Below are 23,598 nucleotides of genomic sequence, written 5' to 3'. Positions count from 1 at the left end.
TGGGTTAATTCACTCATCTCCCTATACTTTCACAACATTACTAGTCTGGCATAAACTGAGTATCATAATTACTAGACCAGTAATAACAGGATTGTTTTTAATTTTTTTTTCTGCCAGTCATAATTAAAGGTTATGATCTAACAAAGTAGTTTTTGAATACACTTTAACAGTATATACGTCTCACCTTCATACTTACCTACATTTGATCTGGTTTTTTCCTTGTCCTTTATACTATCCCAACTTGGGAAAAAAAAAAAAAATCAATAAAATGAGTATGAATTACAAAAGACATTAGAAAAGATAAAAATCCAATTCTGGCCTGTCTTTTCACTGTACATTTGCATTACACTGGACATTGCACTCAGAGTGGTGGAATTCAAAACCTGAAACTCTGTGCCAGTGAGAACTTTAGGTATAATTTCTATCTTTCCTTGTAGAAATGAGAATCCCAGTCTCATGCACTTTGCAGGAAGTGATGGCAGTACAAACACTCTTAAAAAAATCCAATATTTTATTACTGTCTGTATAAAAATCTTTTCAGAAGAAGCTGTCTATGGGAATTGTACAGTCTGGGCACAGTCACGTTATGATACTGGTGGTAATTGCACTAATTGCATATGTATAACACCGATGGAAATACCTTACTGATATAGAGTATGTTCAATTAGATACAGTAATTTAGAACATGCAGTTCTAAATGCAGGTTCCTTAAGTCTGAACCTGTGCTCTCCTTTCTTTATAAAGGAGGGTATTCATTTGTAGGTTTGGGGAGCAGGCCACTGAAAAGAAAGGAAAAAAGGAGAGTTTTTAGTTTTGAGGTGGGGGAAAAACCAAAAGCCTTCATGAATGGTGTGGTTTTGATCGCAGAGATTGATGTGTTTTGACCCAATTCATAGTGCTGTCAAGAAATAGCTGCTTTATACATTTTGAAGCTTTCCTTTAAAAATTATTCACAAAACAAAATAAGAAATAGAATAATTACTGATTCATACATAATATGAAACTTCTTTTCCTGGCCTGCATTTCAGATTAACATGCCAAAATCCCGAGGTTCAAAACTCCACTTAAATAAAGCCCTGTGGACTTTCAGGAATGTCCTTGGCATAAGGTTTAATAAAATATTTTGAGCTGCATATCTATCTGAATTTAATTAATTGTGGATAGTTGAATGGCAGTGTAGCTGGTTTGCAAACTTCTTAGCAAAGTCTGATATTAAAGTTACATTGTCAGCTACCACCACGGTACCAGGAAAGCAGGACAGTGGACTGCAGAGGGAATGCGATTGTACTGAGTGGGTGTAGATCAAAGTTATAAAAGAGAATCACTGTCCTCTCCCTTCATCTCCACAGCTGTTTGAAATGAGGGAGCCCTTGCAGCTGGCAATGCTCTGGATATGCAACAGGAGGGCAGGGCAAGGTGTGAGACATGTCTGTACCCTTAGTTCCAGTTTGGGTTTTGCAGAAGGAGCCAGGGCAGCGGCAGCACCAGGCGTTGGGTTCACAGGAACATGCAGGAGGCATCTCCTCTTGCAGCCACGGGTTCAGGCTGCCTTGAAGGGGAAGTGAAAAGAAGGCAGGAATGTAGCTTGGCCCTAGGTCAAGTAGATGGCTGGCTACAAAGACTGAAGCAGGCTCAGTGAAGAGTAGTGTGCTGCATGGCATGTGTGCTGGTAGAGGTTCTTGCCTTTGAGAGCAGTGTTTCTGAATGTGCCTCCTCAAGACTATGCTTCTGTGGGTCAGGTGAGCTCATTTTTTTACTGTCTTATGACAGTGCTGAGACGTTTTAGACAATCTTTTACCCTGGGACTAGTAATTGTAGCTGATTTCTACTTAATAAATCCTATTAATTCAGAAACATTCCTGACTGTGAGTTCTGAGAAATAGGAAATAACACGAGTCTAGCCCTGAGGTCACCAGGACCTGAGGCCCAGCTAAAGCTGTAGAGGACCATCAGAGGTCATAGACACAGGCGGATTTGTACCAGGTGATAATGAGATCCAATGGCTCCAGTACGATCTAATCCTTAAGCAAGATTTACCTTGTGGAAAAAAACCTCTCCCAAACAGTCCATTACCTCAGCAGCTGCACGATTGGATGATACTAAGGATCTACAAAATGCATACTTATGTGGCCTCATATATTCATATGACCTTATATATTTATATGGCCTGCCATCCACAACGCTGAACTTTGTTTCACTCCTAGCCTTGCTCACCAGTCACCAGTAAAAATATACACACCCTTTAGTGTTGAACTGCTAATGAGAGTTAGTGGTCTTTCTTTTTTTAAAAAATGAAATGGATGAGACTTGTTAACATATTTATAAGTATGCACTGGGTTTAATTCCATGTTGGAATTACTAGTGTAAACAGACCACAGCCTGAAGTATTTTAATTTGTGTGTTTAAAGTTACACTTACTGTGTCTGTAAGTTGGATTTTGGAAATGGAAGGTTTAATACTGGAACACTTCCCTAAAAATAAATATTTGGGGCCCAATAACTTATTAAAAACAGGACACTACTTTAATAATTTTAGTAAACTGAGTGCCTAAAGCAATTTATTTGCTCTACCATGTGAAATGGTTGAGGGAACCATGTATCTGGATAACGAATACACATTTAAAAGCTATGTAATTATGAAACCATGATATCCCCACAGGTCTGAACTCATTACCCAAAACACTGAAAATAACCATTTTGTTTTATAAGCATAAGAATGCACTCTGGGGTGTAGTTCATACAGTGTACACACTTATTGAATGCTTGAAGCATTTAGCTTTTCACCTATTTCTTCACAGCATATTTGAAGCATATGTATATAAGAAGCATGTAGTTTTTCAAATATCATTTGTGTGCCATCAGTGTAGTTGTCATTTTATTTATGTACTTACCAAGTGGAATAGTAGTAATGATTTCAGATTCAGGCAGGCTGAGAAGCATTTTTGTTTGTGTGTCCATTTCCTGGCTCATCAACTCATTCTGTAGGCTCTGAGTTTTTTCCCTGTCACATACCAAAAAGCTGGGTCACCAAACACAATTGGATTGTTTTCTAGCACTAACGCAGAGTGTTTCCGACTCTTCCCAGCTGGCCAGTTTCATCTTGCATGGAACAAACTCGGGGGGGGGGGTGTGTGTGCCCTTGCTCCATGCCTCCCACAGCGCTTTGTTTCTCACCTGTCGAGGGTTTGCTTAGTAAGATTAGATCTACTGATCAAAGTGGGGCACAGTAGTTGCCAGCAGTGAGTCAGCACAGTGGTATCTGAAACATTGCAGTCGTTCTGGTGGTGTCTCCAGTGTGCCTACCCCGCAGGCTGGGGAAGCCTGCCTGCGGGGGCAGCCACTCAAGCAGCTCCCCAGAAACCTTTCAGCATCTCAGTCCCTGCAGTGCAGTGCAGGGGGAGCTTCATAGTACCCGCTGTCTCCATACCCAGTCTGCATGAAGCTTCACGCTGTTATTGTCTACTTTTGTCAATTCATCTGATTACTATATTCAGTCTCTCAAAATTTTTGAATTACTTCTCTCTTTCTTCCTTTCCTTCCCTACTTCCTTGGCACAACCCTGTGAGCAACTCATCTTTCAACCCAAAGAAATTACTCTCAGCCAGTGATTACAGGGTGGCTTTGCTTGTTGCATGTACTGTGTATTCATTGACTGTTTCTTTCACCTCCTATGTTGCTATCAATTTGGCCTGAGTCGATCAGACAGCCAGCATGGCCAGCCAACAATTTAAATAACAGTCAAGGGGGAGCCTTACTCTGTGGATAGGCTTTGTTTTATTTAGGTCGTTCTGCACTCGACAGTGCTCAAATGTGGGGAAAGTGATAATGTGCTCAAATTTTTTTGATTAGCTTTTTCCATTCCCGTCATGCCTAGCCTTTCTGAGACAGCAGTAGGAAATACAGGAAATATAACCATAATAGGATTATATATATAGTATAGATTAATATATTATATAATACGTGTATATATACATTTATGTATGTGTGCACCATCCATGTCCTTCATAAAGGTATGTGTTGCCTGTATCTTTTTATTGTTAGGAGATTTGGAGAAGAAGCGATAGAATTCTTGGCTGGAGCAGTGGAATGTTATGGTTTCGTGTTGTTCATATTTTTGCATTTTTGTGACTCAGATAAAAGCTCAGCATGTTGCAATCTGCCTTGAACAAAGTCAGGAAAAGCTCTGTCAAGCATTCTGTGAAAGGCAGATTTTGTAAGCATGAGTGCCAACGATGAGATACTTTTCAACACTTTGTTCTCTTTCAGAGATTAAACCAAAGCTTCCAGAAAAGTATTCTACTCATGGACCTCAGATTGTCAGTATTCACAGAGTCTATATTCAAACAAGACAAGAAAAACGTATTAATTTTACCATAGGAAGCCGAGCCTACCTCCTTCCAAAAACATCGGTTGTAATTAAGTGCCCTGTCCGAAGGTTCCAGAAATCCCTTATCCAGTGGGAGAAAGATGGACAGCACTTACAAACCTCTAAAAGACTTGGCATCACCAAGTCAGGCTCGCTGAAAATACATAGTCTTGAAGCTACAGATATTGGTGTGTACCGGTGTATTGCAGGCTCTGTGCATGAAACATTTGTACTCAAACTCATTGGTACTGACAATAGATTGATAGAACCACCAAATCTTAGAAAACATGCCAGTGAGACCAGTAATACAGATCACAATGAGGCCAACAGCTTTGGGGCCAAATGGCATAAAATGAGCAAAATGTGGCAAATGTGGAGTAAGAAGAATGAGCTCTATCTGGGTGACAGGCAAGTAAATGATCAGCCGTTTTTGAGAAATCTTGATACCTTTGGGAGTAATTCAGCAGAAGACTTCAGCTCTCGTGAATTCAAGAATAAACGACTGGAGGCAGCAGTTCTCCAAGGCGCATACAGCATGGACACTGTGCAGTTTGAAGAACTGATAATGAACATGAGTCAGCTTATTGAAACTGGAGAAGTCAGTGATGATTTGGCATCCCAGGTCATTTATCAGTTAGTTGCTGAATTGTCTAGGCCTCCACAACCAACTACTGAAAAATGGAAGGGGGCCCAGGATGAGAAACTTGCCTCAAAACTCACAGGCAAATCACCAAATGAATCTGAACGTTTCAGCACAAAAACCTTTGATAAGTTAGTGTTTGACCAGAAGGTTCCAGTTATTATGAGGCAAAAGGAAATTCCTCGAGTTTCCTTCAACAAAACAGTAACTGTACGAATTGGAAATACAGTTTTTCTGACCAAGAATACTCATGCTGTCAACCTACTGTGTGAAACAGCTGGTATTAGTGAAGTGAAATATACTTGGACAAAAGATGGCGAGACATTAAAAGCCTCGGAGAAGTAAGTAAATATCTTCTATTTTTGAATGACTTACTATGTCGCTATCAACTGTAAAAATCCACCCTGTTGTGCAATATTAAAACATACTGTTGTAAAAATGAGATAAACGTGAACACTGTACCTTCCATCAAGTAAGTTGTTTTTTTTTTTTTTTTCTTTCAAGTGTCTGTCACATTGTTTGGCTTTGCTAACATCCATGTGTATGTCCATTCCCATTATGTGGGAGGATTGACTTCTTTTACTAAGTGAAGTGTTTTGGATGTCCTAACCGTATTTTGTGATCTGCCTTATTCATTTCAGCTGTATCACAAAATGAACAGATTTGTACTCAAATTAAGAAGCCTATTGGATTTTTTCAGATTCCAGATACAGTGGGAACATGTTAAAATCTTCTGCCATGTTATAGATGAAGTCTTAGTTATTACTCATTTTAAGGAGGGAAAATATCACTGGTACCCTCACCATCCCTCAACACAATAAATGTTTAGGTATAACTGTAGCTGCATAACTTCATTTTAAAAAGAAAGAATGGGCTTTTGTGGATTATTTTTCAATAGAATTTATAAATATTTCTGTTGAGGACAGGGGAATACAAAATAATAAAGGACTTGTATTACCATCGTATTTGAGAACTATACCTGAAGAACAAGTACAGCAAGTGTGTGTAATATTCAGGTATTTGCTTGGTCTTGAGCAAAGACCGAGCAAATACTTCTACTTCATTGCTGATAAATTAGAAGCTCACCTGATAATATTAACTTTAACCTTGTGTGTGAGCCCCTTGGAATTACAGCTAGCTCTTGAGTAATGAAAAAAATGATTCTGAAATGATAAAGGCACTTTCGGATATTTCCCAACATGCTTAACTGATTAACTGGACTGCCAAGAAAAATATACTTCTGCAGGGCTATCAATTAAAGAAAAGACACCAAAACTAAGCCATTTTTAAAAGTGCAAATATTTTTGGAACCATGTAGCTCCCACCAGTTATGTTTATTTTGTGAAATACGTTTAATTTCCCATTAATTTGTTGCAAGTGATACTTTCATTTTTTTGGACATGATGGTGTTTTGCTTATTCATGAGTATCTGTTTGATTACTGATGTCTACTTTCATATATTGCCTGCATTTTAGCCCAGACTGATATTCTTGCACTTAAGGGGTACATTGGCAAAGTAGGTTTCTTTCCTATTTTTTTTTACAGTAAGGTTTCTTATACACAAATCCATATAAATGTGTGTTTCTGCAAAATCCAGTGATGTTAATAGCATTACATCTGAAAAAGAATGTGAGGAGGTAAATGGGCTGTTTATCTGTTGCAGAGGCAGCTGTACTTGAGCCATGCGTGAGGTGGCTTATTTTGTTGAGACACAAGTATTTTTAATATGTCTTTGTGCATCTTACTTTTGCAAGTGTATTCAGTGTGGGAGAATGCCAGAGCTACAGGTTTTTTTGGAGTGAGGAGTGTATGGCGTAACTCATACAATTTAGCGCTGAGAAAGGTAACAAGGGGGAAAAGTCCAGGCTGCTATTTTCAGCCTCTTGCCCAGCCTGCGATGTTCTCGCTCTTGTATCTTGTCCCTCAGATGGCAGGCAAGGTATTCAAGACACTTGTGGGGTTTTGGTGGAAGACTTTAGCTTTAATGAGGATAATATTAAAAAAACACCCCAAACACAAAAAAACGACAGTAATTTGGAAGTCAGATCAGTCTGTACATTTGTGAATTCCCCAGTCCTGCTGAAAACCAAGCTTGCTCTGGAGAGATGGATTTCTTGCCAAGTCTAATACTTTTAATTGTGGTAGTCTGATTTAGTCATGCTGTTGTTCCCAAGGGATTCTGGTTTGTAGTAGCAAAGTTGCTGTCCTCCAAAGGTCTGCAACTAGGACACAGCTTTGCAGAAGAATCTTTCATGCATGTATCACTTAGAGCTCCCCTTTTATCAGCAAAGAGGAGGCAGAACTGCTACTGCATGCACTGGTCTAGGGTGGTAAACTCCTCAAATGAATTCTGCTGCTGGATCTGTAACTCTTGCAAGAAGATTCAGCTGTGTTTGTCCCAGAGTAGTAACTCTTGTCTTTTGCTGAATACTCTGCAGGGTGATCCTGGACACTGTTGGGAAAGTGCAGATTCAGAATCCTACTCAAAAGGAACTTGGTACATATGGATGCCTGGCTGTTAATGACTTTGGTTTTGATATGGAAACATCATTGCTATTGCGTGCAGGTAAGACTGTAGCATCCACAGAATTGGGCATGTATTTTTATTTTGTTTTAATTTATAAGCACCCATCCCCACTCTAGAGTAAAGCAGTTTATTTTGCTGGCAATCCATGAAACTCTGCCTGATTTAATAGGTAGCAATAAGATGGTCTTTTTGCTCTAAAACCACAGCAGTTGTGAACTCAGTCTGCTTGTATCTATCTCACCTGTATTTTCTGGCTGCTGCTTTGCAAACTTAATTCTGTTCCAAACATGATGAATTTAAATACAGGATCTATATTTAAAAGTTGAATAAAGCTTTTAAAACTGATTATTCCTTTAATTTCAAAGAGATTCCTGTCATCTTGTCCTCTGTCTTAAATGTTACAAATCTGGAAGCCACCAGTGTCTCAGCAGTTGTTGGAGGTATGATCGTGGCAAGAATTGGAGCAAATATTATGGTTGAATGTCCAGCAAAAGGTAAGCAAGAACTGGACTGAAGTTTCTTGTAATGTTGGAATCAGGAGTTTACCTCACATCTTGAAAGAAATTACCAGTGAAGCCAGAAAATCATTGATCATTAGTCATGTTTTATTAGGCATGTCACCCACACCAGTCTTATTTCTTTGCTATCTGTCACTTTAATTTACAGACACATGTATATGTTCAGACAGACTTTCCTTTAAAAGTACTTTTCTTTCCATGAAGTGGTCTGAGGCTCCACTACAGAGCTCAAAGCCCACCAGAGTGAATGACAATCTTGCTGCAATAGCAAGCATGACCAGCTGACTTGCTCATCAGAGAACTTTCCTTATCCCTATTTGAGATGCACATATGTCTAGACTATTGTTAAAACTGAAAATGAAATCTCCAGCCATAGCTTAATAGAACTTTAAACCTGACAGTGAAGTAAACTTACCTTTTAGAGCCATCAGTCTGCAGCTGCAGTAAGGAAACAAAGGAAAGTCCTGAGCCATGAGAGCGTATAGATATTTTCAAGCTCAACATCAGTGGGGCAGCGTTAGTGTTAATCAGAAGCTACATGCATTAAGCAGATCACTGCTTCATTTTATTTTCTAGTCCTTTGTTGGAAAGGTAGATATTTTCTTTTTAATCTCATCATTACTATCTGTTAAGTTTAAATTGTAAGATTTAACTCACAGCAGCAGTATTCTGTCAAGTATTTAATAAGCTACAATCAGCCTTCTGTGCCTTGTTAAAGATGTCTGAAAGGGCTAATAACAATCAACATTGCAAGTGAGTGGAAAGAGAGACTTAGAGAAGTCAGTGTGCCCTTCACATTCGTATTGCTGGGGGAGTGCATATTGGAAGGCATGTTGATACTGAACCAGAGTAGTGATAGAAATATATATGTATGTGCAAATAGTTCTGCATACAATAGTGGCGCCAGGCTGACATATATTAGGACATGTGGCTCTGCTATTCACTGTTGTACCAAGGCTAATTCTTTGATGAAGTAATATTTTCCAACTATAGTTTGGCAACTCTATGTATAACTGACCTACATCTCAAATTCAGCAGAGAGTTAATGTCACACTGTTAATATTAATATTGTTAGGATGGGTAAGCAGTTAGCAATTTAAATATAAATTAATATTTTCACATGGGACTGTAGATTTCCAAATGCTTTAGAATTGTCTACATCTGTGAGCCAAACTTTAGTTATGTTAAAACACCCGTGTTGACTTAAAAAATGATTTATCTAATTGCTCTATATCCTGTCATTGCCAAGGAAGTATTACTGTTTGTGAATAAAATAGAGCTTGCATGTCTTAAAATGTCACTAAACCTAGAAGCAGAAAAACTTAATGCAATGATGTAAGCAGAGTTTTTCTGATCTCCTTTCTTTAATGAAAAGTAATAAACCACTGACTTTAGAAGATTGAACTTAACAGCACTTTATGCCGTTATGTTTGTCTAATATGTGGGACCCAAAAATATGTCCATTTGCAGTGCAGTAGGATGAGAACTTTGTTGTGAATGCTGATGAAACATCATGTGATTTATCAGACAAGCAAGAGCCTGAATCAGAAAAAATACTACTATTTGTATGCACTCTAAAGGTCCTGTTCCTACAAACAGGCAATGTGAATCTGCGAGAGTCCTTTTCTCCTCATGATATGTTGATTTTCAGTAATAATCTCTTGCCTCCTTGGAGTAATAGCCCACTGCAAATCTTTACAATTAATATCTAGAGTAAAAATTCCATTGGACAGCTATTGAATGTGACTGTCTATCAACTGAGTATCTCCTAGAATAAACAGTAAAAGTAATTGTAAGATAGAGCCTTTCTTTTAGTGTTAGGGACACCTTGGCTAGATCTGGAGCACCTTTTCCTCACTGCCCTTCCTCCTGAATGCTCAGAAAGAAGGATGTGTTTTCTTTGTGGATGACAACTACTCTGCCTGTCCTGAGTGAAGTATTACTACATAAGAATTTGTGTGTTCTTCATGTTCTGCTACATACTTATTCAGGATCCTTCTACACAGATATTACTCATGCAGATTTCTCGGTGGCGACAAGCAGATACATCTGATCTGTTGGACTCTTACTAGCCCACAAAATAGTTCTCTATAAGAACCATCTAATGAATAAGGTGTCTGTGTGTGTGTGAAAAATATTAGTGCCATGCCTCTAGCAGAATTTTTAAATTACTTTTAAATTTCTTGGCTGCAATGACCTTTGTGGGTTTTTTTCTATAGGTTGAATAACGTATAGTACTTTTTTATAGTTGTTCAAACCATAGTTTTCTCTGTGAATAAATCCACATATTGAGTTCTACATTTTGTGTCTAGCAGCATAAGGTCTATTCAGGAATTTTCTTTCTGAAACACATGTAAAAATTCTGGACATATGCAAAATGGTAAGTTAATGGTTCATTTAGGAGAGAATATCATGCCACAGAGCTGAACTTCAGCTGAAAGAAGTAGCAGCCTACTCAACAATCTGACAAAGACAGTTGTGAAAGGTAGAGAAGAGGTGATGTTGTAAGGAAAGATATGCTTCCCGGCTTCCTCTGTGGGCTGGCTAATGGCTGTACAGTACACCCTTTAATCATTCAAGGCCTGAAGAGAACCAAGCACATTCCACTTAAGAGGCTCTGGGTTCATTAGGGAGTTACACAGGACAGCTCCTGTTTGATGGTTTTAGTGGGAAGGATGTGAAGTTTAATATTACATGCAGTGTCAGACAGCTGACTACAGGTTTTTTCTTTTTCTGTTGTTACTGATTTGGTTCTTTTTGTCCATTTGCAGGTCTTTCTTGCACACTCCAAAAATCACGTTCAGATTGAAAAAAATTCTGAAATGCTAGAGAGCAGAGTATCCTAATAAGTAGAAGAACATCAAAGAATAAGCAAAGTTAGCTAAACTGCTGAAGCTAGTAGTATCGATTTAGTTTCTCTGTTTAATTTATAGCAAAACTATTTTTCAACTAATTAATATAAAATTCACTTTTGTAGCTCCTACTCGAGTATATGCTAAAAGATATTCATAACGTTCTGGATAGATTCATATTCCATTCTTACAGCCAAGTGCTTTTCAATCAACACACATGGTATAAATATCAATACTGATTGCTCCAAATTGCTCTTGGATAACATTTATTGTATTTGCAGAAAAGATCGTCTTGTGATTATTAGTAAAATAAACTAAAACTGTCAGACTCCATTTATTGTGAAACCTTGAATGTTCTAAGTTGAAGTATAAAGGGGGGAGGGTGGTGGTGGAAACGAATGTCTAAAATGTGCATTGCCTGCCACCTGCTGGTGAGACGGTAGAAGGGACATACACGGAATTGAGATTGTTTATACTATATACATTATATTGCATCTCTGAAATATCTTGGCACAGAGTCTTTTTAAAAGTAGAAACTCCATCTTAATCCAAATTCTGCATTCATGAGAATGTATTTTGGCTCTATAAGAATACATATTGATAAAAAAAAATGTGAGAAATACACACCCTCTTGAATCAGGGTCATCTTTTTGCACATACGTTTCACAAAGATGGACCAGCTACTTTCTGACAGTATTGGAACTTGAAACAGGTCCAGCTAAATCAAGAATTTGATTTTCCATCTGTTCCTTCATTTACCCACACCATTCCAAATGTAACTTTGATGCTGTTCTTTGTCTTCTAAGCTTAACCCCTCAAAAGACATCTCAGTGAAGAAAAATAGCAGTTTAATAGATAAGATTCTGGCTTTTCATTTCTTTTAGGTTTTTTGTACCTTTTTCTGAAAGATATTAATAATGGATTTCAGAGGTTTAAAGGGGTAAGTACAGATTCATTTTATGAGGGAGGAATGACAGTATTTGTAATTGGTATAATAAAAGAAAAATCTTTTGTTCTTATACTTCTTTTTACTATAAGTGCATCTACATTAGAGTTTTGTTTGGATCAGGCATAACTGGGAAGAACTGAAGGATGTACTTCAGAAGCTTAATTGTGCTTTGCTTTGTGTCTTGCAACAGTCTGGAAACCTGAAACTGAATCGCTTTGGATATACTAAACTGAAGGGTGTCCCTGGGGACTATACCTATTACTTTCCAAATACTGATGGGCACTAAGTCCAAGAGTCCAGGCAAGATTCACCAAGTAGTCCAAAGCAACCCTCATCCAAACACACGTCGGGTGTGTTTTGGGACCTTGATACCAACTATGTCTTTTTAAAAGCACATTCCTGATGCCCTTCACTACTTGCTAATGTAGATACAGCCTACGGAGCTCATGAGGGGAAAAAACATAAATTGGAACAGTTTACAGCATAGCAATGCTTGTTTAGGTGTGTGTTTCTCTCTTGCTCTCCCAGCTTTCCTTATTGGAGCAGGGGATTCCTTCAAATTCCTAATTCAGGAAGGGTTAAGATGGATTGTGTTAGAGGAAGGTAAAGTTTTAAAAATCTACTAGAGTTCTTGGAATACCTATCAAGCACGTGGGTATTCCCTTGATATTTCCTACTTAAATTTGCAAAAAGCTGTGAAGAATTTCCCTAGGCAAAGTTTAACAGATTCTCATAGTGTAAAAGAGGTTAGCTCATTGGTTAGTACCTGATTAAATGACTGGAAGGGACAATTGGTTGAATTTTACAGTGGAGAGAGATTACCAGTAGGTTGCCCTAAGACTGTTCTGGGATTTGTGATGTTCAACATTTTAATAAAAGTTCTGAAAAAGAAGGTGAACAAAAAAAAAGTTGATTAAAACTGTGAAGAATAAAGGTTTATAAAGACTAATCAGATCTAAAACTCTCTACAAAGAGTCACAGCAGGAGCACACAAATAATGTTTAATAGCTAAATGAGGGAAAAGGAAGATAAGAATTGATATTTGCAGAAAAAATGTACATAGAACAAATAACCTTAAATATAGACATGTGCACATGGCTGTATCTGAATGACTGCCGCTCAGAGAAAGATTTGTGGAGTCGTGGTGGTTAGTTCTGTGGGAGCACCAGCACACTCCCTGGGTGGTGTCCATAACAGCCAGTCAAAACTAATGGCAGAGGAATGGACAAAAGAATAGAAAATATAAATTGATCATTGCCTAAAGCTGTGGTGAATCCTGTTTGCAACTTGCTAATCTCATCTCAAAAGGATATAGTAGTGCTAGAAAAGGTAGAGAGAAGAGCAATATTAGAGGAAACAAGCATGATGGTCTAAGTGCAACTTCTGGTTCTGGAAGCTGGGAAGATATGTTGAGGGAAGGGTCATTCAGTAAATGCCTTTATTTTGGTATTCCTTGCCTACACATCCCCAAGTGCCCATCATTGGCCACATGGTGCTGAGTTAAGTGGACTTCAGGTCTGACTTAGAATGGCAATTCCTGTGTAGTTCTTTAATTTCTGATAAAATTATATTTTCCAATTCCCTGAACATGTATCTACTTTATGACTGTAAGTGTCTGGGTCATTGGTGATATTGCAGGGCTATTCAATGAAGTGGGAGTATAATTACTAACCAGTTGGACAAAGAGTCTCTGATAACAGTGCTGAATTCTAGAATTGCCCTAATGCACACCAACTAACTCTTTGTTGGGGGTCAACTACAGAATTCCACCTAGCAGTCGTTTCTGAGTTCGTATTTAACTCGGATCCTCTTATTTAGTTGACTAAATATAGTTGCCTTATTTGAAATGCCTGATTTTGAAAAATACTAGCCTTAAACTTCTGCAGCTGGAAAAAAGATCAAGTTCTCCTTGAGCTCACAGCCAGAGAACTAAACAGGACCCGACAGAGCTGTAGCGGGAGTGGGATGGGAAGGGGTCTTGCTTCAGGAACCCCTCTGAGGAGGTCACCAGATGTCAGTAAATATATTGAAATCCTGCCAGATATTGCTACCACCTAGGAAGAGGGGCTGTCACATGGCTGGTAGAAAGAGGCAGAGGTAAAATCTTTGAAAGATTGTGAGAAAATGGGGCAGTATCAGGGGGCAGGTTGGAGGATCCTACCAAGTGCCAAAATGTCTCGTGCTGGCTCTCTGGCCAAGACTGTTATTCCTGGTGAAGTTGGCAAGATTCATACAAGTAATTTCAGTAGCAGCATGGTTTAGGCTTCTTAGGGTTCACTAGCAGTTGGTTGCTCAAGCATAATTCAGATTAATATAAAGGCACTTTGTGACTTCTGCTGGAGAGAATATGAAGATGTATCAATCAAAGAAGTTGCATTGTAAGTTACGCTAAATCCACTGTAGGTGTTAGTGAGTGTAGAATAAATAATAATCAGTTGACATTCATTGTGGATATTACTGATCCAGAGTAGTTTCTGCTGAAAGATGACATGCAAATTTAGCCTCTAAAGTTAGGTAAACTTTTAGCGAAGTGCAGCAGAATGTGATTTGTGCCAGCACAGTTCTGCCTTGCTCTTGAATGGGAAATACAGAATACTTTATGAGATTCTACATAGCTGGGGGAAAAATTTCTGAAGACATATCCAATGTTTTAGAGCAACTAGTTAGCAGGCCAAGATTTTTATGGTGTGTAATATTTCATAGGGCTTTCAAGGTTGGAGGAAATTTGTTTTTGAACACTGAATATTTTAAGGGCACCCTATAGTGCGGATTCCTTTTTTTTTTTATTTCTTTTTTTTAAACACGTGTTTCACAGTCCCATCCGGAGCTGAAGTTTTTTTCCATAACATTTGCTGTCCCAGGGCCACTCATGGTGGAAAATTACTTTTTTCATGGAACATTGAGTATTTTAGAGCTGCTCCAGTGCTAGTGGAAAATAACCTGTATTTGAGGTCAGAAGAATAGATTAAACTAATTTTGAAGTTTTATAGCCACTTAAGTCTATAGTAGAAATTTTTAACATCAGAGGACTCAGATCCATTGCAAGAGTAAGATTCTGATTTTTAAGTTTTTTCTGAGACTAATAAGGCCCAATTTCAGGAATGTGTCACTGTTTGTGAAGGACAGTTACAGCCACCCTTAATTTTAAGCATGTGTTTAATTGCATTCACTAATAGGGATGGATTTAATTCTATGCTCAAGTGCTTTCCTGACTTGGAGCCATAGGATATGATTGATTCTGCTACTCGCTGATGTCATTGATGGATCTCCACTTTTGAATAACTGGGATCTAAATTGCACTCAGGGATTCTGAACCTTTGGCACTTTGGGTGAGTTGATACCTTTGGGCTCATCCTCAGCTGCACCTGTGTGGAGGTGGGGTACGAAGGAAACAAAGGTGGCTACAGGCCATCTTTTCTCTTCCTCTTTTTGTACTGGCTGGGGATCAAACCAGGAATTCTTCAGCTTGAAAGTAATATTTTCTTGGATGTAGATAGGGAATGACTTCCTTCCAGAATTACAAACTGGAAGATTTACTTATTTTCATGAAGAGAAGGTCTAGGAAATTATTCCCAGAATGGTTAGTGTCTTCTGATGGATACAGCAAGGGAGCCATTCTGTAGAAGCAGCTTATGTAGATGTGTTAAATTTTGACAGTAAGGTGAAAGGAAAGACTCATTTTAAAACCGTCTGTGAAAGGACAAGTGACAACAGTAAAAATTTCTTAGAACAGAGGGCAGAAAATTACAGCAGTGAGGAGGAAACATTTTTAAAATTTAATGTAATTAGCTTTTAAACATCTCTGTTAATAGTCTTCTTGCTACAATTCTGTAATGGAAAAGGCCTTTCAAGACAGTATGGATGTTGGTTTTGTCCATGTAAAGTCCCTGAGGAGAGTCAAGCATCTGCAGTAAAATTCAACCTTGTGCAAACGACAAAGTCTTCCATGAAGCTCTACAAATATGTCCCAAAGCTTAAGTATAATTTCAACTACTTAAAAAAAAAAAAGAAAGAAAACACCAACACCACCTTGCTTGTTTGGCTTGTTTTTGCTTAGTTTTGTTTCTACTTAGATAAGAAAATGATACTTAAAACTTTTGAAGTTTTATTTTCATAAATACTAAAGGATAAAGCATTGGGTTTAGACCTTAACTATTAGCATAGAAAAAACTCGAGCTTTTCTTGCTTTCTGAAGGTATGCTTGAACTCTATCTTGCAATTTCTGTGTTGGAAAATCAGTGCTTTTCACAGTGCTACTGTAAGAGTTTTATCAGAAGAGGGATGTGGGAATTGTATACTTTGCCTGCTTTCTCACAGGAGCTGGTAGATGAGACCTAACTCAGTGTGCAGCACTGCATACCAGGAGGAAACAAAAGCCTTATCTCAGGAGTAGTAAATATGGAGTCTTAATTTCAAAAGGAAAAACATTGAAAATCTGCATGATGGAAGCTTTTTCACCTGAAATGTATAAATGGTGACTGCATACTGGGTTTGTGCTGTGCACTATGCTATGAGAAGTCTTATGAAAAGCACTGTTATGCACAAACACTATTAAAAAGGTAAATGCACACCTTAAAATAGTTTTGTTAGGTTTTTTTTAGTATTGTCCCACAGTAAGAGTTTCTCCTGATAGGAATTCCAGAAATGACAGTATTCACAAGAGCTCAGTGTCTCTCTTGAGTGTTATGGCAGAAAATGATTTTTCACTGGCAATATGAGTATACAGATAAACTGAAGTTGTCCAGAAGAGCTTGAAATGTACACACTGCTTTGCAGAAGAATGCAGAGGAGCTGGAGTATAAGGCATGTCTTTTTCTTCTGCTTTATTTCTCTAATCCATTTACAGGGTGTCTATCAGTGGATGGATTGGCACCACACAATAAACATTTTTTTCTGGCTGGATTCTCTACTGCATCTCTCTGGATGCACAACTCTGAAAGCTTTATATCACATTTGTGCTTGCTGGTTTTGGGTTCCCCTGAAAGGCAGGGTATGAGGCCTCTGATTTCTAGCATACAGCTATGTCCTGACTTCAGAGTGTGAAGAGTCCTACCCCCTCTGAAAGGGATCTTCCTTCTTTACTTAACTCTGGGCTCAAGCTGAGGATTTGCCTTAATACTCTTAATGGCAACCTAACCAAAAGCCCATGAAAATGGACAGAGAAGGAGCTAGATTGCAAATACCAGTTGTTCTTAAGCAGATAGTCCAATGTCTCCCACTCAGATAGTGAACTGGTGTCCTCATAACACAAAGACTGGGGAAAGAAAGGGAACAGTGAAATGCAAGAACTTGGAGGGTGCTCAGAATGACTGTGAAGGGTCCAGATCAGAGGGACTCCGCATACAGTTCACATAAAAATTATTAACTCTTAGATAAAAATCTTACTTCTCAGTAATTTGGGGTAAAGTACAATGCAGGACTGTTGTGATTATCTCCACTACTATTTTCAGCTCAAAAAGCTCCTGTTTATGCATGCATCCTGAAGGTATCTAGATAACATTAACTCTGTTTTAAAATGACAGTGCGTGATTACCACATATAATGCATAATAGTGTTGTTTTTTCCATGATGTAGTTAACTGAACATTTTTCATGGATTTTCCCCCCCAGACTGTATCTATAAGTGACAGCACCCCTAACATTGCTTGGATGGATTCATTGTGCATTTCAGTTGGAGTGGTTGCTGGACTGCCATGCAGGACTCTGTCCATACTTCTCCTTAGGCCTAGAATTTATGTTTATTCACATTATTCACTTGAGAAATGGTCTGATTTACCTGTGTGTGGTATTGCTTGCTTATTTCCCCAATAGAGAAATGTATACAGTTCTCTGGAGAGGGAACGAGGAACCATTTGCTATAACTTAAATTAAGTTTTAGGTGTGTGACAGATACCCAATTTCAAACTTAAAATGAGAGGGAAAGCTATTCTGCAGATTTCTTCTGCAAACTGAACTCCAGTTCAGGTTTTAAAAGGCTCTGAATGAGATGTGAGTAGAACAGTAGAGACATGGCACTTTTTCCAGGATGAACTCTAGGATACAAACCAAGTTTGGAAGAAATAAATACTTTACTTAAGTTAAATCTCAGGAATGAGGTACATTTCTGAATGCTGTGGTGAGAGGACTGCATCATGGGGCGATATTGGGCTGAAGTTTGGTAGAAGATCAGGTTAAAAGCTTAAATTTGAACCTTTCCAAACATTTTTGTGTTTTGTGGAATTTGAGTTTAAATCTTTTGACTTCAGTCCCATCTCGACCATGTTGCTTCTGGCTTATTTTTGGCTCTGATTGTACTGTAGGATTTTGGTGCCAGTGAGAGTAGTCTGACTGCAGACCTCTAGGCCTTAGATTAAAATAGCTCAGCATCCTCACAACACCTCCTCAACCCATCTGTATAGTAAGTATATATGCCTGAATGGCCATGGAAAGTACACTGTAAAGGAAAAACATGTCTGAGAATGATACACTTTAGCCAGAAAGCTGGGGTAAAATGGAAAAAAGACCCTTAAAACAAGACCTCACCCTAATTCCAAAAGGATTTTCTGAAGTGGCATAAAGCTGCTTCTGGAAACTTGAAAAACAGCCTGTGTTTTTGGATACTTCTGCACTCTGCAGATCTGTACTTTGTTTTATGCAGTTCTGTTCAGTAAACCACAATCTCATGAGTTTAAAAGCACTGAACAGCTGCTAAATTGTCTAGAATAAAATCTGTGATTATGCAAAGAGAGTTTCTCTCTGCTGTCTTTCTAGACAAAATAGTGGGGGGAGCTTTTTCCTTCAGTGAAATAACAGGTTCCAAAAAATATGTCTGGTTCCTATTACAGTGAAGGAAAAACTTGAGGTGTGCATTGGAAGTGCTAAGCCAGTGATTGAAATGTTAAAGTTGTTCCTAAAGGCTATTCCACATCATGAAGACATCATCTGTAAAGTAATACTGCACAATGATCTGTGAAGAGAGGAGACTGAATTAGCATTCAATATGGCTGAAACTTCCAAATGTTCCACATTCAGGTTGGCTTCTATAGCAGAACCTGTTCTAGTAGTCTCCAGTGAGCACTGATCGATATGTTGAGTAAAAAAAGAGTTCAGGTGAAAGGCAGTTTAACTGCTCTGACTTGTCTTGTGCCCTGCACCTTTGTGCACCTCTGTAGCTAGTCACCATGCCACATGTCAGACTTACCCTGTGATTTATCTAGGATTTGGGAGCTTTGAAAGAGCACTTCTGCTACAGCAGCTCAACCAGAGCAGAAGCAATGAAGTGTCTGATTTGCCGACTTGCAAAATATCTTTTTAAGGCAAATGTTTGAGGAAAATAAAACAGTAGAAGTCCTGCCACAGAGGTGGTACTGTGCCAGTGGAAAAATCATCTAATTAAAAATAAACATCCAAAGTAATTTCTTGATTAAAATTTAGAATGACAAATGCTGAGTTTCTCAGAGTTCAAGACAAGTGGGAATGATGATAGACCTTTGGCTTTCTATAACATGGTAAATGAGATTGCTTAACAACTGAGCCCCTTGATTAGTTGTTAACAGCTTTTTCTGTTCCTTTTCCTTCCCGCTGCATGGTTACAAGTTGTATATATGATATCTGCAACTTGGAGAAGTTTTCATGAGCTTTTTTGGCAGAAATTGGCCACATGCAATCTAATTGATAAATACATCCTTTTTTTTTCTTCAAGAGAATTATTTTGCCTCCATTTATTTCTTTTGTTTGCTTGTTTGCTTTATTTTAAATTAGAAATTGAATATTGATTCCTTCATATATTCTGGGTTGCAGAAAAGATACTGCGCAGATCTTCACATCACTTTGTCCTGATTGGGGTTAATCATCTCACATCTTTCAGTAGCATGACATGTGAGCACATCACTTTCGTAGGACCGATAGCAGTTTTTAAAGCTGTTCAGTGAGTTTGCCTTACAGTGCTTAACCTTTGATCTTAGTGGGATGCTGAATTATTAGTAGGGCTCACAACTAAGAAGTTTTGTTGTGAGTGGAAAAAGTTCTTGTCTTGCCTGCAGTGTTGTTACTTTGGTTTACACTATCTATGAAATGACAAAGGAACTTAATGATTCTTCTATGTTACGGTAGCAGTTAGTGATATAAAACCTATGGTATATCTCTCACAATAAATGTTTTAATTATTTGCATTTTACAGGTGTTCCCCAACCAAATATAACATGGTTTAAGAAGAAAGACATTCTACAAATCAATTCTTTCTTGGTTTTGAATGGCTCTTTATTTCTAAGGAATGTTTCCTATGAAGATGCAGGAACATATACTTGCAGAGCAACTAATGCTCTTGGAAAAGCTGAAGCTGCGTCTGTTCTCCACTTAACTGGTAAGTGCTAAATGAGAATTCCTTACTGTTAACAACAGTGAGCCACTTCCATTATGAAGTTCAACCAATAAAATAGCTGGGGGGATTTTTAACGCTTTGTTATGAACTCTGAATTTTTGATTGCATCCGACTCCCTGGGATCTGTTCTCTATTTTGTGTTTCCTGCAACAGTGGATCTAGGTACAGATGGTTTGACTTGTGACTTCTTCAAAAGTTGTTTTATCTTCTTGCTTCCAGGCAACAAGTATCAGCCCTTAAGCCAGCAGACACATTAGAAAACTAAATCCACTGTCATTGCATTGTTCCTGGTGCTTTTACCTAGGGAAATGGGGCAGGCTTGAGTTATTCAGAATATCTGCAGGGAAATGCAATAAAATGAAAGTAAAGGCTGTTTTGGGGTAGTTTTTTTTTTTGTGTGTGTGGTTTTTTTTGTTGTTTTTTGTTTTTTTTTTTTTGTTTGTTTGTTTGTTTGTTTTTGTTTGTTTGGTTGGTTGTTTTTTTTATAATTGTAGTTACCAATAAAACATAGGGCCATGGAAAACAAAAAATTCTGAATATGAACTGCTAACTCTCAGAATAGAAAATTTAAAGATAAACTCTGCTTAAAAGACTCTATTGTAAGTAGATTAATAATGTAATACTGTATAATACAACCATGCCTTGCAAATAGCTCCAATAAATGGATCATTCAGCTCTAGAGATTAACTTTCTCACAATTTTGCTGTATGAAGTACAACGCAGTTATACATGGCAAGTCCTGCTACAAAGCTTTCTTTCTTAGGCACACGTGTGTAGGGCAGCTTGTAGCTGTTTGGATGTGTTGGTCAAGGAAGAAGGACTAAAGACATAATAGCAGTCTCTATGTGAGGATGAGTGTAGACTGAAGCTGCCTACTTGGTTTCAGTTTTCCTGGAGTACATCAAAACTTCCAGAGAGGAATATTATTATAATGATGTGACTGGGAAGATTGCTCACAAGTGTCTGAACTTCATTTCTATTCCTGGTCACCTGACATTAGTTTAAATAAATCTTGAGTGGATAGGAGAGGGCCAAATTCTGCATTTTTTTGTATCTGCAAAACTGCAATGAAATGGAAGGACTTCTGGTGTCAGGACTTGCAGATTGCACTGACTCAATGTTGTCTAAAGCAACATCAAGTCAGCCTTTTGGACTTCACTACAGCAATTACTGCCTGACCTGGGGCAGTCAAGCAGTAGAGCAAAATCTGTGCAGCCTTTCTGTATAAGTTCCTAAGGACTGACAAGGCAACTAGCCTTTTGCCTGTATGGGACTGGTCTTACTGTGCTTCTGCGGAGACTTTTTTGTCCCAGTGTTTATACAGACAAGCAGGAGGCTTTGTACAGACAGTGCACACTGAGGAAGAATTTTGAACCAATGAAAAATGACCCACAGAAGTTAGGATATAACAAAAGATTTAAACCGTTTTGGAAGGAGAATCATAGATATTATGCACATTCATTAAAGCAGAAATGTTGACTAAGTGGCAAGAACTGTGTGTTACTGACAGATTGCCCACATTTTTGGCAGCTATTCTGTCTTGCATATGATAAAAAGGAGGAGTTGCTATAGTGATAGGCATATGATTCTGCATACATTATGCTATCTCTATGGATAATGAGATTTTAAAAGATTTTTCTTTTTTCTGTTGTAGCACTTTTGTCATAATTACATCTAATGGAACAGAGGAATTGGCCTGATTCCACTGAGACACTTATTTTTCTTAAAATTTCTATATTTGAATGACTGCTAATGAAATAATAACATTGTTGTGAGAAACAGGAAATATATTATACATCCTGTAAATCTTGGTTTTACATTGTTAGAGACTTATTTTTCTAATAAATGCAATTCAATAAATTTGATTAATTTAGAAACTTGCATCAACATTGTAAATAATTTCTGAATTTCCCTGTTTACATATCTGGAGTATGTTCATTAGACGGACAATTCAACTGCATAAATGAAGTTGATCCTAAAGAATTCCAAAGCACTACCATCCTTCTGCTTTATAACTAGCATGTTAGGTATTTTGATACAATTTTTTTTTTAGCATCATGATTTAATTCTTGCTAAGAAGAGATCTTTTGCAATGTGTTACAGAAAAAAGATTTATGGAAAATAACAACCTATTATCAAAGGGAAGCAGAAGAAAACGTGTCCTAATGGCATCTGGAATAGGTACAAATGTCAGTGTGGTACCTGGAGATCCACTAAGAATAGGTATGCTGTCTTTTCAGCTTTGTCATTTAAATTGTGTTATTTATTCATCTCATTAAAATGGAGGGGATCCCATTTTTTTGAAATGGAGAAAGCGAGTGCAATTCCTAAGAGTCCAGGTTTGGGTGACCTTCTGGATTTCCTAACCATATCTCAGCTTTCTGTTATCAAGGAGGGAGCCTTGGAGTAAGACACACAATTATTTTTTCATTCATCTTTTCAAAAAATGTTTTAAAGTGTGACCCTTTAGGATTCATCTAGGTGACTCACCTTGAGATTAAAGCTGCATTTCTTTTTGAGCTTCACTTGAAAATGATGGAGGGAATTCATCTGGGCTTTAGAACTGTTCTTTTATTTCTCTCTCTAAATGAGTATCTCTGTTTCCATCCCTGCTTCTGCCTGTGGAGAGAAAATGCAGCAATTTAATTTAATGTGTTGATGACTCATTTCCAAAATGGACAGAAACTCTCATTACAAACCCACTTGAATATTGTAGAGTCTGTGATGAGATCTTTGTTTCATTTAAATAATTGTTCCACCCACCCCCTTTGTTCATATAAAAATTACGTTTGTAAGAATTTACCGAAAGGGCAAATATCAAGAACTTTGGTAACTATATATCAGTTTACACAGCTGATAAACCTCAAGGGGCAGTCAGGATTTTGGGCCATAGCTTGGACTTCAGTGAATTTGTACATACTCTTGTTTCTATTTAGACTGGTAATGTCTTTTTTGTAGAACCACACAATCATACATATGTATTCACAAACATTTCAGTGTGTTTAGAAAAACCTGCTAAAATGCTGTTGATTTTTAGGTTGCCCGGTGCTGCCCAGCTACAGAAATACTGTTCACTGGCTTTTCGGAGATAGTCCAGTTGAGGAAGTTAAGACCTTGGATTACCGAACCCTGGGTGGGGGTCGTATCCTAGAGGTGAACACCAACTCTGGTCAATTTGCTGGACAATTCCAATGTTGGACTTCAACTAGTGCAAAACTAATGTCAGTTTGGGTAAATGTCAAGAAGGAAGGTTTGTTGAAAATTACATGACAAATTCTTAAATTTTAAAATACTTTTTTTCATTGTTAAAGACTTTTCCGAAACCTAACCTGCTTTTATACATAGAAAGTAATTCGTAAGAACATGTTTAGCTTCACATATGTGAATAG

At 37.9% G+C, this 23,598-nt stretch overlaps 1 protein-coding gene across 1 annotated transcript in view; it reads left to right on the top strand.

The window, feature by feature from the left end:
• ADAMTSL3 (ADAMTS like 3) overlaps positions 1-23,598 on the top strand; it is a 188,784-nt gene that overhangs the window by 154,957 nt on the left and 10,229 nt on the right. The window contains exons 21-26 of the mRNA XM_032982930.2: positions 4,266-5,346; positions 7,444-7,571; positions 7,898-8,026; positions 20,009-20,191; positions 22,313-22,432; positions 23,247-23,459. Of these exons, the coding sequence (XP_032838821.2) occupies positions 4,266-5,346; positions 7,444-7,571; positions 7,898-8,026; positions 20,009-20,191; positions 22,313-22,432; positions 23,247-23,459 (1,854 nt within the window). The remainder of the gene's footprint in view (positions 1-4,265; positions 5,347-7,443; positions 7,572-7,897; positions 8,027-20,008; positions 20,192-22,312; positions 22,433-23,246; positions 23,460-23,598) is intronic.

This window comes from Tyto alba, unplaced genomic scaffold (assembly GCF_018691265.1).
Source record: "Tyto alba isolate M040663 unplaced genomic scaffold, T.alba_DEE_v4.0 Super-Scaffold_41, whole genome shotgun sequence".
Taxonomy (NCBI): Eukaryota; Metazoa; Chordata; class Aves; order Strigiformes; family Tytonidae; genus Tyto; species Tyto alba.
This window is presented reverse-complemented; position numbering and strand designations above follow the sequence as displayed.